At 39.2% G+C, this 15,121-nt stretch overlaps 1 protein-coding gene across 3 annotated transcripts; it reads left to right on the forward strand.

Moving 5' to 3' along the window:
- The first annotated feature begins 2,551 nt into the window (after positions 1-2,551).
- Positions 2,552-14,940, forward strand: mmp21 (matrix metallopeptidase 21). 3 transcript variants are annotated; one of them, XM_060841987.1, is made up of 7 exons: positions 2,552-2,889; positions 3,345-4,041; positions 4,272-4,411; positions 10,373-10,514; positions 11,783-12,040; positions 12,120-12,292; positions 14,452-14,940. In XM_060841987.1, the coding sequence occupies exons 1-7, from the start codon at positions 2,749-2,751 to the stop codon at positions 14,749-14,751; spliced, it is 1,851 nt and encodes a 616-aa protein (XP_060697970.1). In that variant the 5' UTR covers positions 2,552-2,748; the 3' UTR covers positions 14,752-14,940. The 3 variants fall into 3 exon arrangements, with proteins under 3 accessions (XP_060697970.1, XP_060697972.1, XP_060697971.1); XM_060841988.1 differs by lacking the exon at positions 2,552-2,889 and adding an exon at positions 3,070-3,135; XM_060841989.1 differs by lacking the exon at positions 11,783-12,040.
- The last annotated feature ends 181 nt before the right edge of the window (positions 14,941-15,121 follow it).

A 15,121-nucleotide genomic window follows, 5' to 3' on the forward strand; every position in this document is an offset into this window, starting at 1 on the left:
CATGTTGGAGACCCTCCATCATTTATACATGGAATGTATTGTCAAGAGTCTATGGTTCAAGGGAATGAAGAAGGTGCTTATCCTATTATCCTGCCCATTGGCAATTACTGTATATCTCTGAGTAATGTGAGGTTATCAGAGATCTTCCTGGCAGGTACACTGCAGCTCAAATCATTGGGAATCACTGACTCCAGAACAAAACTGACATACTCACAATCAAATAGGCCATTGACTTCTGATTTTTTTCCTTCTGTCCCTTTTGCTTCTAGGTGAGACTGACTATATCTTTTCTCATATATGCTGCCAGCCACAAACATACTCTTCTTTTCCAGCAAGTGTGGGCCAATACTGTCTCTTTTTTATTATTTAACTTTTTTAAAATTCAAACCATTCAGGAAATGTTATTAAACACCTCTGGAGCAGGTGGGACTTGAACCAAGACCTCCTGGTTCAGGGAGAGGGATGCCAATCCAGTCTCAGAGCTACTTCATCATTGGTTTCAGTTGCTGAGGACCTAGAATTTTCTTCCTATACCTACGGAGTTGTCACTGTTTCTCTATAGACAGTTGCAACAACCAGATCACACACGGTTACACATTTTTTTTATTCACTCATGGGACATGGGTTTTGCTGGCTGGACGAGCACTTGTCCTTGAGCAGGAGGTGGAGTGCTGCCTTCTTGAACCATTGCAGCCCATGTGCTGTAGGTAGATCCACAATGCCCTTAGGGAGAGAATTCCAGGATTATGATCCTGTTAACAGAGAAGGGACATATCTCCAAGACTGTGGCTTGGAAGAGAACTTGCAGGTGGTGTTTTTCCATGTACCTGCTGCTCTCTTTCTTTGAGATGGAAGTGGTTGTGGGTTTGGAAGGTAATGTTTTTGGAAGCTGCTACTGAACATCAGTGTTGGAGGGAGTGGATATGTGTGGATGTGATGCCAAACAAGCAGGCTGCTTTGTGAGTGTTGCTAAAGCTGCAACCATCCAGGCAAGTGGGGAGTATTTCATCACACTCCTGACCTGTGCCTTGTTAATCATAGGCAGGTGTTGGAGAGTTTGATTGTGAGTTACATACTGCAGGAGTGCTAGCTGTTGAAAGGCTGGGAAAACCTGAATATTTTCTAATAAATTCAGAGATGTTATCGTGGGCCTCTGGAACAGATGGGACATGAACCTAAAGCCTTCTAGCTCAGAGAAGCCACAAGAGCCTAAGTCCACCAGTGCAGGAATCTGGTATTCCAATTCATACTAAGCAATAAAGGCACTTAAAATGTAAGGGTCTAGATTAGAGTGGTGCTGGAAAAGCACACCAGGTCAGGCAGCATCCGAGGAGCAGGAAAATCGACGTTTAGGGCAAAAGCCCTTCATCGTATTTTACCCGTGTGTAAAGATCACTTTCAAGAACTCTGTATAGATTTTCCTGCTCCTCTGATGCTGCCTGACCTGCTGTGCTTTTCCAGCACCACTCTAATCCAGACTCTGGTTTCCAGCATCTGCAGTTCTTGTTTTTACCTACTTAAATTTTAAAGCAAGGCATTTAAGATAATCAACCCAATTAAAATCAATGACTTTTTGAAATAATAGTTATGTCAAATATTTAAGAAAATAAAGTATCTATCCTCCAAACCCCTTTGCACATGTTACGTTCTCTTAGGTACAGCCATGATGCACCTCTCCGATAATTTAAAATCTCCTGTAATTTCCTTTAAAATTTCCTGTATTTTATTTTTTGCACGATTCAGAATTTTGAATATAAAGCTCCCCAAATCTACTTGATGCTACACAGAGTTCTTGAAAGTGATTTTTACACAAGAGTAAAGTACGATTGGATTGATTCACACTTTTCCTGACAACCTTCAAATTGCAGTCGACTCTAAAGTTTACAGTTTGCCTCCATCAACCACTCGAAAATAATCTACAGCCCGTTCAACTGTCAGTAATTAATTGCTGAAAAAAGATGACCAACTGCATTCCTTTTGGCGTGAGGTTCTCAAAACTCCTTTCCTAAGCGAAGTTCTCCAAGTTATATTTACCAATGATCGTAAATATCACCTGATTATCATTATCACCCGATAAAGGAGCGTCGCTCCGAAAGCTAGTGCTTCCAATTAAACCTGTTGGACTATAACCTGATGTTGTGTGATTTTTAAGATCGTAAATAAGGTCGAGAATGGGACAATTTGAATTCCTCTTGTTTAAAACACTAATTTGAAATGTGAACAAAATCAGGAAAGTAGGCTCGAAACACAACGTTTTATTGATGAAAAGTTAATCTTTTTCACATTAAGCTCATAATCACCAGATGATTCTGGTCGCAAATGGCTATCGCAGTTCCATCGTTGTCAAATTTAGATAACTGTTACATTTAGAGAACTATCAAATTTACATAACTGAAATAAACGGTGTTTACCAACTTTAGAAATCTAAACAAGAGACCGACCGCATCCTGGTTACAAATCTCATTTTACACAGCAGCTCAGCTTTTAAAATGCAAAAGCCAAAGGACACAACACTTACATGTTCTTTCTGTGAAATTGTGTTGCTGTAAATATACCATCGGTCCGTTAACAAATAACACCAGAATTCAGGGAGCCGATCTACTCCGCGGGTGGGATTGAAATGAATATTTGCGAAACTCGAAGAGGTTATTTGAAGTTTGGCGAATGTGGATTGTATCAGGCTGGCTGCGTTTGGTATATAAACCAAAGATCTTCGTAGGTTAACGAGACCGGCTAGGAATCGTCAACATGCGGCTCGTCTTATACCTGAGCGTGTTCTGGCTCACTGTGGGGCACTGTGAGAAACTGTTTCATAATCGCGATTACTCGGACATCTCCTCATCCTCACAACACCAGGCACGTCCCATCCGGAACCAAGCTGCGGCTGAGGTAGGAAAGCACAGTTGAACGTTCACCATTGGTGAAACTCTTTAATTGTGGAATGTGGTATATTGGTTTATTACAGAACCCACTGAGATGTATTTGAGGAGATGGTGTTGTCATATCTAATTGGAATACCATTGCCCTGGGATCTGAACAATCTTTGCCTATGCTTTAGGGCAGGGTTTTGGATCAGATATGTTGATGTGGCGTGGCTGAATTGAGGGAGGAATTTGAATGGGGCTGCAGTTTCAGGTGATTGAGAATGGTGGAAAATGCAACGTGAACCAATACCCTCCGAGTTGTGACCAAGAGTCTGACCTAAGACACTTATCATCCACAGATTCTGCTTATCGAGAATTTCCAGCATTTTCTCATTCTATTTTATTTGCATGCTTACCTGTTAAACTTCGGTACGACATGTTTATTGAATTTGGGAAAATTTTGTTTTTGTTTTATTCAAGGAATACCTGCGTAAATATGGATGGACAGATCAAATAAACTGGAAGAACATTCAACGCCAGAAAACTGAGAACTCTGCAGGTGAACACCGAGCTCCGCAAGATTGGTTGGATCGGATCAAGGAAGGCTCCTCAGCTTCCAAACAATGGCAACAATCTCAAGCTGAGTCCACGACAACCCCTGCTTACATTGAAGCTTTAAAACAGTTCCAGAAGGCCAACGGGATCCCGGTGACTGGAGAGCTAAACAAAGCCACCCAGGAAGCTATGAACAAACCGCGATGTGGGGTCCCCGATAGAGTGATGTCTGAAAGTACTTTGATGGATAATGAGACACACGATATTCTCAACCAAACCTCTGATCTCAACAAAACAACTGACACCAATGGTGGTACCAACATGATTGGAACCTCCAAAGTTCGCAAGAAGCGATTTTTAGAGATCCTGCTTTCTCCCAGTCAGCGAGAGGTGCCTGTTGGCCCGGACTTGTTTAACGGAGCACCGAAAATGGCCTTTTCTAAAGCAAAACTTACGTGGCGCCTGATGGGAGAAGGCTATAGCAACCAACTCTCTGTTGAAGAACAGAAACATGTGCTCAGAATGGCTTTTAGGATGTGGAGTGAAGTAATTCCTCTAGAGTTTGAAGAAGACAACCATTCTCCTGCGTCAATGGTTGACATCAAACTTGGCTTTGGGACAGGTAATGTTGATGTACATGTCCCATTTAACAACTACAGACTAGTTAAAACTTCATTAACCCCCTCAAGAAGAGAAAATATGCTAACTTTTGTGTGTCAATAAAATAAAGATTTGAACGAACAATTATGTGAGGTTTGATACTTTGCCGTGGAAAAGTGTTTTCTTGGTATACATCAATTGTAGTCCAAATGATAAGCACTAACGTATTAAGCATGATCATTTTTGCTCTAGGTCGACATATGGGCTGCACACGAACATTTGATGGCAATGGACAGGAATTTGCTCATGCTTGGCAATTTGGTGACATTCATTTTGATGATGATGACCATTTTACAACACCAAACAATGGGAATGGAATTAACCTACTGAAGGTAAGAATCATCACCAGCATTTCTGAACTTTACTTATTTTATGTTTCACTTTCTATGTTTATGTTTATGGTTAAATTTGTAACAGATCGATTCCAAACTTCTTGAACTGTAATATTTCAAAGAATATTTGTTGTAATATCCTTACATTTCACAATTTTCTCTCATCTTGAAAACTATGGTTTGAGTGGCAGATCTTGTTTAAATGGCATTGCTATAGTATAATTATTTGACATTGGTGCCTACCCTTACAGTAGTACAAAGAAAGAGGTGGAAATAATTTGCTGTGCATTCACACCGTTTTGAGTCATAGCAGATTTGTTTTTATTTTGTGTCAACACTTCATGTACTTTAAATTACTTGTGGCAATATCCCAAAAAAATGGAACCAGTTTGTGGAAAATAGCAAAAATGATGAAGAAACTTACATATACAAATCAATGTTTGTAGCATAACTCATAGGATTGGTGAGCTGCAAAGTCAAGCTGAGACAAAAGATTGTGATGTGGTCAAGAATTGACATTTACTAATGGTAGGAAGTGAGGTCTGCAAATGCTGGAGATCAGAGCTGAAAATGTGTTGCTGGAAAAGCGCAGCAGGTCAGGCAGCATCCAAGGAACAGGAGATTCGACATTCCTGAAGAAGGGCTTATGCCCGAAACATCAAATCTCCTGTTCCTTGGATGCTGCCTGACCTGCTGCGCTTTTCCAGCAACACATTTTCAGGTTTAATAATGGAAGTTGCCACATATTCAGGAAAAGTAGGGAAACAAAGAGTGAAGAGTTTATGTTATTATTGATTAAAGAGTGATATTACAGTTCAAAGTGGAAAGGATACACTAGGTAGTTCTAGGCCTGAGTCTATTTGTCTCAGTGTTAGGAAGCAAAGTGTATTTGTGGATGGATGTTTTACAGGTTGGGAGGGGTGTCTAGCAGTGTTCCTAAAAGTCAAGTTTAGATCTGCTCTTCTTTTCAATTCTAATAAATAATCTACACTCAGATGCATTATAATGTTTCAGGTATTACAACATTTAGCAATATTATAGATAATGGTGAGCATAGTTTTAGACTTCAGGATGACAAGCAAAATGGTGAATCAAGCAGAAGTGTGGCAAATTATGTTTAGTGCAGATAAATGTTAAATGATTTGGGAGAACTAATATTGAAACATAGTATAAATGGTTTTGTTTCGAAAACTGCAAATAGCAGTTGGAGGCAGTTCAGAGAAAGTTCGTTTGGATGATCCCTAGTATGGAAGGATTTCTTATGAGCAAAAGCTAAATAGGTTGGGCTTTAGTGATATGATCTCATTGCAACGTATAGAATTCTTAAGGGGCCTGACAGGGTGAATGCTGAGAGGACATTTCCCTCAGATTAGAAGGCATAGCTCAGCATAAAAGGATGCCAATTTAAGACTGAGATGAGGAATTTCTTCTCTCAGAATGTTGAGTGTCTTTGGAACTACTTACCACATGAAGCTGGGGATGCAGAGTACTTGTGTATACTTAAGGCTGAGATAGAGAGATTCTTCATCAGTAGGCGAATCAAGGGTTGTGAAGAAAACAGAAAGTGGACGCGAAGAATGTTGGATGAGCCATGATCTTACTGAATGCTCCTGTTCCTATTTCTTGTGATGTTATAACCATGATATATAGAAATGCTTAAAGATGGCGGGACAGGTTGATAAGCTGACTAAACAAAAAAAATTGTTTATAAGTAGAGGTAAAAAGAATTCATGAATCACTGCAATAAAAGCAATATACTATCAATGTTGAAGTCTTAAATAAAAATGAAAAATGCTGGAGAAACCCCACAGATCTGGCAGTCTGAGAGAGTGAATCAAGTTAATGTTTTGAGTCCAATGTGACAAAAATGCTTCAAAGCAGTGTCATATTAGACTCTCAACATTAACTGTTTGTTTCCACAGATGCTGCCAAACCCATTGATCTTCCCAAACATTTTGTTTTTATTTTGTGTCGTTTTTTTAGGCTTTAGCAGGCGTCCTGTGGACAATTCCAAGCACTACACTTCAGGAAAGAGCAAGAGGATAGAGGGGATGCATGCTAGCTATGAGCAGAGGCTGAAGAGTCAGGACAGTTATCCTTGGAGCAGTGAAATTTGAATGAAAATTTCAAGATGAAAAATGTTGAATATGTTAAGACAGGAGGGAGACAGATAAAACAAACTCCTTTATCTTCCACCTTCTGTAAACAAGCAGTGTTCTTCCACCCCCGCTCCCCTCCCCCCACCCCCCAAACCCCCTTTCTGAAGCAGAATGTGGTGTATTTCTCCCAAAGCCCCTGCTGGTGAAGTCTGATTTTAAAGTAACCCACAACAAATTTTCTTGAGAATGGTTTATTAATGCATTCAAACCCAGGGATGATTGTTGCAACCCCTGCACTACCAAACAAGCAAACAAAGAAGCAAAAGGAACAGAAGTTTACAATTGAGAATAACTTAAAAATCAAAGACATGAATATTCATTCACAAGGTTGTCCGAGTCCAGTAAGTTATTGACCAGTTGACTGAAGGTGAGGTGTTAAAGAATTTCTTCAAAGGTGGTGAGGGTGTGCCAGGATATGTAAAGAGGGAATCAGTTTACTTTGCAGGCAAGTACATTTTTTTCTCTCAGAGAAACAAGTTTTCAGGAAAATTACTTGGATTGAGGCTGGCTTAGCCATTAGCCTGGAATCTCATGTTAAGTTTGATTCTTAGCAGATTGAGGTAAGGATGGGGAGGAACACAAACATCGCAATTAAATTTTTCAGAGACCAGAGGAGGTTAGTCATGTGACAAGCCCATAAGGATTCAGTTTAGAACATAGAACATAGAACAATACAGCACAGAACAGGCCCTTCGGCCCACGATGTTGTGCCGAACATCTATCCTAGAGTAAGCACCCATCCATGTACCTATCCAATTGCCACTTAAAGGTCGCCAATGATTCTGACTCTACCACTCCCACGGGCAGCGCATTCCATGCCCCCACCACTCTCTGCGTAAAGAACCCACCCCTGACATCTCCCCTATACCTTCCACCCTTCACCATAAATTTATGTCCCCTTGTAACACTCTGTTGTACCCGGGGAAAAAGTTTCTGACTGTCTACTCTATCTATTCCTCTGATCATCTTATAAACCTCTATCAAGTCACCCCTCATCCTTCGCCGTTCCAACGAGAAAAGGCCGAGAACTCTCAACCTATCCTCGTACGACCTATTCTCCATTCCAGGCAACATCCTGGTAAATCTCCTCTGCACCCTCTCCAAAGATTCCACATCTTTCCTAAAGTGAGGCGACCAGAACTGCACACAGTACTCCAAATGTGGCCTAACCAAAGTCCTGTACAGCTGCAACATCACTTCGTGACTCTTGAATTCAATCCCTCTGCTAATGAACGCTAATACACCATAGGCCTTCTTACAAGCTCTATCCACCTGAGTGGCAACTTTCAAAGATCTATGTACATAGACCCCAAGATCCCTCTGTTCCTCCACCTGACTAAGAACCCTACCGTTAACCCTGTATTCCACATTCTTATTTGTTCTTCCAAAATGGACAACCTCACACTTGACAGGGTTAAACTCCATCTGCCACTCCTCAGCCCAGCTCTGCATCATATCTAAGTCCCTTTGCAGCCGACAACAGCCCTCCTCACTGTCCACAACTCCACCAATCTTCGTATCATCTGCGAATTTACTGACCCACCCTTCGACTCCCTCATCCAAGTCATTAATAAAAATTACAAACAGCAGAAGACCCAGAACTGATCCCTGCGGAACTCCACTTGTAACTGGGCTCCAGGCTGAATATTTACCATCTACCACCACTCTCTGACTTCGACCGGTTAGCCAGTTTTCTATCCAATTGGCCAAATTTCCCTCTATCCCATGCCTCCTGACTTTCCGCATAAGCCTACCATGGGGAACCTTATCAAATGCCTTACTAAAATCCATGTACACTGCTCTACCCTCATCCACATTCTTGATCACCTCCTCAAAGAATTCAATAAGACTTGTAAGGCAAGACCTACCCTTCACAAATCCGTGCTGGCTGTCCCTAATCAAGCAGTGTCTTTCCAGATACTCATAAATCCTATCCCTCAGTACCCTTTCCATTACTTTGCCTACCACAGAAGTAAGACTAACTGGCCTCCCTCCCATCCTCCTCCTCTAACCTAACTTTAAAGTCCACAGGTAAGCGACTCAGTGTTATTGACTGTGTTCTTGCTTTGGAGACAGTGTACAGTCATGGCAGCGCAGGCAGTGGAATGTTCCTCCTGCAGGATGTTTGAGGTAGGGGTGACCATCGATACTCCTGCCGACTTCGTCTGCAGGAAATGCAGTCAGATCCTGCTCCTCACCAAACGAGTTAGGGAACTGAAACTGGTGTTGGATGAACTGAGGATTATTCGAGAGGCGGAGAGGGTGATTGATAGAAGCTGCAGGGACATAGTTACGCTGGAGAACAGAGGTAGCTGGGTAACAGTTAGAGGTGGGAAGGGGAAGAAGCAGGCAGTGCAGGGTTCCCCTGTGGTCGTTCCCCTAAACAATAAGTATACAGTTTTGGAAACTGTTGGGGGGGACAGCCTTGCAGGGGTAAGCTGCAGTGACGGGGTCTGTGGCGTGAGGTCTGGCCCTGAGACTCAAAAGGGAAAGGGGGAGAGGAGGAGTTTCTTCTTATCAATTTGTTTTTACCCTCTGGCCAAGAATCTATTGTTCATCTTAGGAAATAGATGATGTTTTAGTGCTCCACAAATAAAAAAAGGTTTGATGATTCTAACTTTTTTGTTTTCCTCCGCTGCTGGAGAGTATTACTGTTGTCCTTTTGTGTTTGTGACTGTCGTATCCAGTCAAATGAAAGGGCTGAAGATTCCAGGAGGATAAATGTCTAAACTCTGGTTTGATCATTGCTATTAGAATTTTCCAGAATTGTAGTTAACTTGCATCATATAATTGCTAGATTATGCCAATGTCCACTTTCAAAATTGGATAATACAGCTTTAAAAAAACAACTAATGATCTGTTTTCATGACTTGCAGGCCTGACAATAGACATAGAATAGCTCTTCCCTCCCATGTGAATCAATAACTAGAGGTTAGAGAGTTAAAATCAGAGCCTGAAGATCTCGAGAGATGAGGAGAAATATTTCAATTTGGAGTTAATGGACTGGTTCTTGAAAAGGCAGTGCAAGTTGATTCTTTAAATAATTTATAAAAGGAAGTTGAATTGGTACTGGAGGATGAGGAACATAGATGGTTGTAGAGCTGTGGACTGAAGCAACAAGCCTCTTCAAACAGTCAGCACAGAATAATTTAAATACCTTTTTTCTCCACTGTAGGTTTCAATGCAGTGGAAGATTGGATGGCAATTTTAAACAGCCTCTCTAGGGAGAGTGCAGGCAAGCTAGATCTACTTGCCAGCAGGTATAATCAGTGGATGTCAAAATTAGAAAACAGAATTTCCCTCTTATGCCAGATTGGTAAAGCCAGTTGTAGTATCTTCACTGTCAAGTGTTTGAAACAGTTAACAAAACAGTTCAAGGACTTTCTTGAAATAAACAAAAACAAAGTGCTGAAGAATTGCAGCTGTTTTGAGCATCTATGAGAAGAGAAATAGAGTTAACCATTTGTAAATACATTGGAATGTTAACTTGAAATGTTAACTGTTTCTCTCTGCACAGATACTACCAGACCTGCTGAGTTTCTTCAGATCTTCTCTGTTTCAGATCAAAGGCATCTATTGTACTTGCTTTTGCTGAAAGCATTTCTTGCTTAGAAACGTACTTACATATTCTGGGTTTTAACACTATTAATAATTTGAAAGCATACAAAACTAATGCTCTTTGTTTCAACATGGTAATCTAACCAACATTGGAACACAAAGGGTGTAGATGTAATATGGAGTTGACTAGTCATTCTTTGGTTAGCTTATTTCATGGCATATTTCAATTTGTCCAAATGTATAGGTGGCTGTCCATGAATTAGGTCATGTACTGGGTTTACCTCATATCTACAGAATGGGCTCAGTGATGCAGCCCAGCTACATTCCACAAGATTTGATGTTTGAGCTGGATTGGCTTGACAGGAAAGCGATTCAGCAACTCTATGGTAAGAGCAAAACACCCAAATTTAAATTTCAGTAATATCTAATGAATATTTTAATTACCTGTAACACATTAAAGACATTTTCTTAATATTACAGACTGCCATCAATCAAATCCAGTATCAATAAAAACTGAATGAACAATTACAATAATATTGCAGATGGTAAATAGCATTGAGGCATGCTTTTAGAATGATTTGGTCCAATACAATAGAACCTTCTACAGCTTAGTCTCTCCCTAGTTTGTTGGTAAAGCAATTTGCAATGAAATTCTTGTAGAACTGCGTCTTTAGGTTGTTTGTCAATGAAAGATCTGAGCTTTCAGAGGAGTTGATTAAACAATTCATTTCTAGGCTGAGAAACTGAGGGACGAGTCCGGAGACCTTTAAAATTTAAAAAGCAAGTTTTGTTATTTTTACAATGTACAAATTTCACCTTCTCTTTTCCATAAATGCTTAAAGATATAGATACCAAGTCAAAAGGAGATACTAATTGGGATGGCCAATGCTTTGGTCAAAGGGTTTCTTAATTAAAAGAGTTTCTTAAATGAGATACAGTGGTGACATAGTGGAGTGGCCTAATCCTCACCCCTCCAATACAGTACTTGTAATATCTTGCTTCACAACAGCAATTCATAACTAAATAATCTCCTTGGAAAGATAAATTCCGCTAGCAACCTTTAGCAATGAGAATCTGTCAACAAGACCATTATTTATTATACTTAATACATAATTTACCTTCTGTATGCTGAGATTTCTGACCAAAATTAACCCAACTCTCCCTTTGCAATGAGTGAAACAATAGCAATTTGTTCCAGAACGTGAACATTTTTTGAGAAAAGTTGCACCTCCAAACATCTAGCCCTCATGCAATGTAAATGTCCCCCACTTCTCTCTAACCAGTCTAATTGTAATAATCTTAATAACAACAAGCTAGCACAAAACGTTGATCTACCAAGTGACTAATGTCAGGAAATTGAATGAAAATGCAGCCAAACTGAAGGAAGAAAGAATGTGGCCTTGATATTTGAGTATAGAAAGCTGCACCTGTTGACTCGTCCAGATGAGCAAAAGGAGGGACTTTGCATTCAGCGCATTCGGAGTTGGAATTATTTTTGGATCCAAAATCCCTAATTTCACAGATGCTGAAAGAACCATGTGACTTGCTTGCCATCACAAATACAACATTCTAAAATATAACAGCTTGTATTCATCATAATTACTGAACTTTATTTTGCAATGGCAATAGATTTGACTCAGATCATTCTTTTTAGGTGTGTGCAAAAGTCCTTTCGACACAGTGTTTGACTGGATTCATAGCGAGAAGAATGAATATGGGGAGACAATAATTCAATTTAACACATACTTCTTCAGAAATAACTTGTATTGGCTTTATGAAAATCGTAACAATCGAACACGCTATGGAGATCCCATTCCACTCTCAGTTGGTTGGCAAGGAATCCCAAGTAGTGGCATTGATGCTTTTGTACATATATGGACATGGACAAGAGATGCCATCTATTTCTTCAAAGGTGATTCAATCGTCAACAAATTTTAAACCAGTTAATTAATGAGATGTTAATTTCAGTATCTACTTGTACTGTTATACAGGTACCCAATTTTGGCGATATGACAATGAAAATGATCAAGCATACACGGAGGATGCAGAGGGAAAGAAATATCCCAAATTAATTTCTGAAGGTTTTCCAGGTGTTCAAGGTCCAATTGATACTGCTTTTTACAATAAAATGGACCAAAATATATATTTCTTCAAAAGTTCAAATGTAAGTTTTTTTGTGTCCTTGGGGTGTGGGCTACATTGCTGGAACTGGCAGTATGAACCATTTAGCCACTTTTGTGCCAAATTCTGCTACCATTTCAAATTGCTGTAATAATGCTATTTTGGGAAAACCCTCACTAAATGCACTACCGAAGATTACTATCTAAACTAATTACAGACTATTACTCAAAAATAATTAAATCAAAATGTTATTTCAATAAGATTGGAATTCCTTGTATTGAATGTCAGAAAGTTTTAAAATTCTTACATTTATGCAGTTCTCTACAACCACACTTAGAATGGAAACTGACTATACATCCTCATCACATTGTTCCCTAATTTCCTTTCCTATCACTCCTCTGTCCCACCATTGGAACTTTAATTCACGTATTTGTAACTTACAGGCTTGACTCTTTCATTGCACACCTGACTTCCCTTCTTCAAATCTCTGCAAACTTAGGCTCATTCAGAACCCTGATGTCCAGATTGTAACACATGGTAAATCCTGTTAACCATTATTGCTGCTTGCTGCTCTATATTGGTTTCTATCTATGAATCTAGTTTTAAAATTGTAATTTTTTTGTTCAAAACACTCCAAGGCTTTATCCTTCCTCATTCCTGTGACCTCCTCCAACCCTCAAAGGACTTCAGATTCCTTCAATACTAACTTTTTCTGCATGTCCTCTTCACATTGCCTCATCGTTGGAAGCCTCGCTGAACAGAATATGAAAAAAATGTTTATCAGCACAAATTGAATCATTTACACCACTTGCCTCCAACATACAATATCTAAAATTCAATTGGAGTATAAGGAGCTTGGGTAGCTACAAATTAAAAACCCTTAAAAAAAAAGTTAAGGCACAACAGGCATGGGGTGGATTTAACACCTGACTGCCCCCTTTTCAATGGTTATGTTCACATTTGGGTGCATGAGTACTTTCACGTGGAGTCCACAGGCTCACTAGACCTTGCATCACCAGTGGGCTTTGTAGGCACCAGGGTGCATCATATCCCAGACTAACAGTTTGATTTGAGTTTGCCAAGTTTGTTAATATTCTGACACTTTTGTTACAGAAGCTATTTAAGGCATTTATTTATTTATTTAAAGAGCAAAAGTTTAAGGCTAACACTTAAAAGATAAATGACCCTTTTGATGGTCATTTGCTTTGCTGCAACTCTCATCAGTCAACTGCTTAATTGAGCTTTTCCTCAATGTAATTTTGTGTCGTCGCTATACCGAGGAAGTGGTGGAGGCTAGTATAATTGCAACATTTATAAGGCATCTGGATGGGTATATGAATAGGAAGGGTTTGGAGGGATATGGACTGGGTGCTGGCAAATGGGACTAGATTGGGTTGGGCTATCTGGTCAGCATGGACAAGTTGGATCGAAGGGTCTGTTTTGTGCTGGACATCTCAATGTCTCTAGGGAGTATGTAATTTACCTTATTCTCTGTTGTTCCTGTTTAAATCTCATTAGTCAAGGTCATAGACTTGGCCCTCATGCATCAGATTATTAAATGCTCTAATAGATGAAAAATTAAGATAAACAAGGGAGCTTGACAGGATCTGTTTAAATTCTAATGCCTAGGCCTCTTGTGGCATAATGGTAGTGTCCCTAACTCTGAGTCAGGTGTCTAGGTTCAAGTCTCACCAGTGTCACAACTCTCAATAGGCCATTAAAAAAATTCTTATGCCGTTTTTCTTGGTTTGGCTAGAAGAACTTAATATTTGAAAACATCCGTAAGTACAGGATTAGTGCATTATTGCACTCCTGCATGATGTAGCATTTCATAGGTGCAATTAGACCAATAAGTGCTGATTTCACTCGTGACAATTGTTCATTATCAAATTTCAGTCAACACATTTCATCAGACCGTAATTCTTTTTCTTAAAGGGCCATTTTAGTTAGTAAAACACATTTTAAAAAAAACAAGCACGAGACAGTATTTTAAGATTTGATGGTAACTTTAAGATTTATTTGAAAATAATTTGGTAATGATGACTGAGCCTTTGAGGGGAAAAGTTTTTTTAAGGCTTGTCCAATGATTTTTCATCTAATTATGGTTCAGGGAAACTGGATTACTTTGGAAACAAAAAATGATGCTTTTGTACACCTGAAATGGACGCTTCCTAAGTCTTACTACATTCATTTTCTTTATAGGTGATCACTTTCAATGTGAATACTAACCAGATTATAGGATATCCAAAAAGAATTATAGACGTATTTCCACCAGTTGTACAGAATGATCATCCCATTGAAAATCTGAATGCTGTGTACTACTCATACCACTACCAGTCCATATTTTTCTTCAAAAGTAATTTATTTTGGAAAGTGGTCAATGACTGGGATAAAAAGCAGAACCCATTATTGCCAATAAATGGTCTAATGCCTAAGAAAAATATATCAGATCAGTGGTTTGATATTTGTGATGTCCATTATTCAATGTTGAATAAGAATTAAAAATTGCTTCAAATGTTTTCACAAATTGGAAACCGGTGAAAGGTGGTTAAGGCATACATGACAAAGGTGGTTTTGCATTGCAAATGCACAATTAGCCTGCTTTTTACATTTAATGCTACAAGATTTTATCCCAGGCATGTGCAAAATCATGTGACTAGAAATTAAAAGTAGAAACTATCTGTAGTAAAGTTTGCCGAACTGTTGGTAATTCCATAGATAAAGACTTTTATATTTGTTAAATCATAATACACTAAGGCTAAAGTATTTATAAGACTGTGAAAACAGTAGACAAGTAAACAAATGCAGTCAAACTAATTAATTTGTTTTCCATGTAAGTACTACATACAAATTTGTTTTCTAATTCAAACTG

This window comes from Hemiscyllium ocellatum, chromosome 22 (assembly GCF_020745735.1).
Source record: "Hemiscyllium ocellatum isolate sHemOce1 chromosome 22, sHemOce1.pat.X.cur, whole genome shotgun sequence".
In the NCBI taxonomy this organism is placed as follows: Eukaryota; Metazoa; Chordata; class Chondrichthyes; order Orectolobiformes; family Hemiscylliidae; genus Hemiscyllium; species Hemiscyllium ocellatum.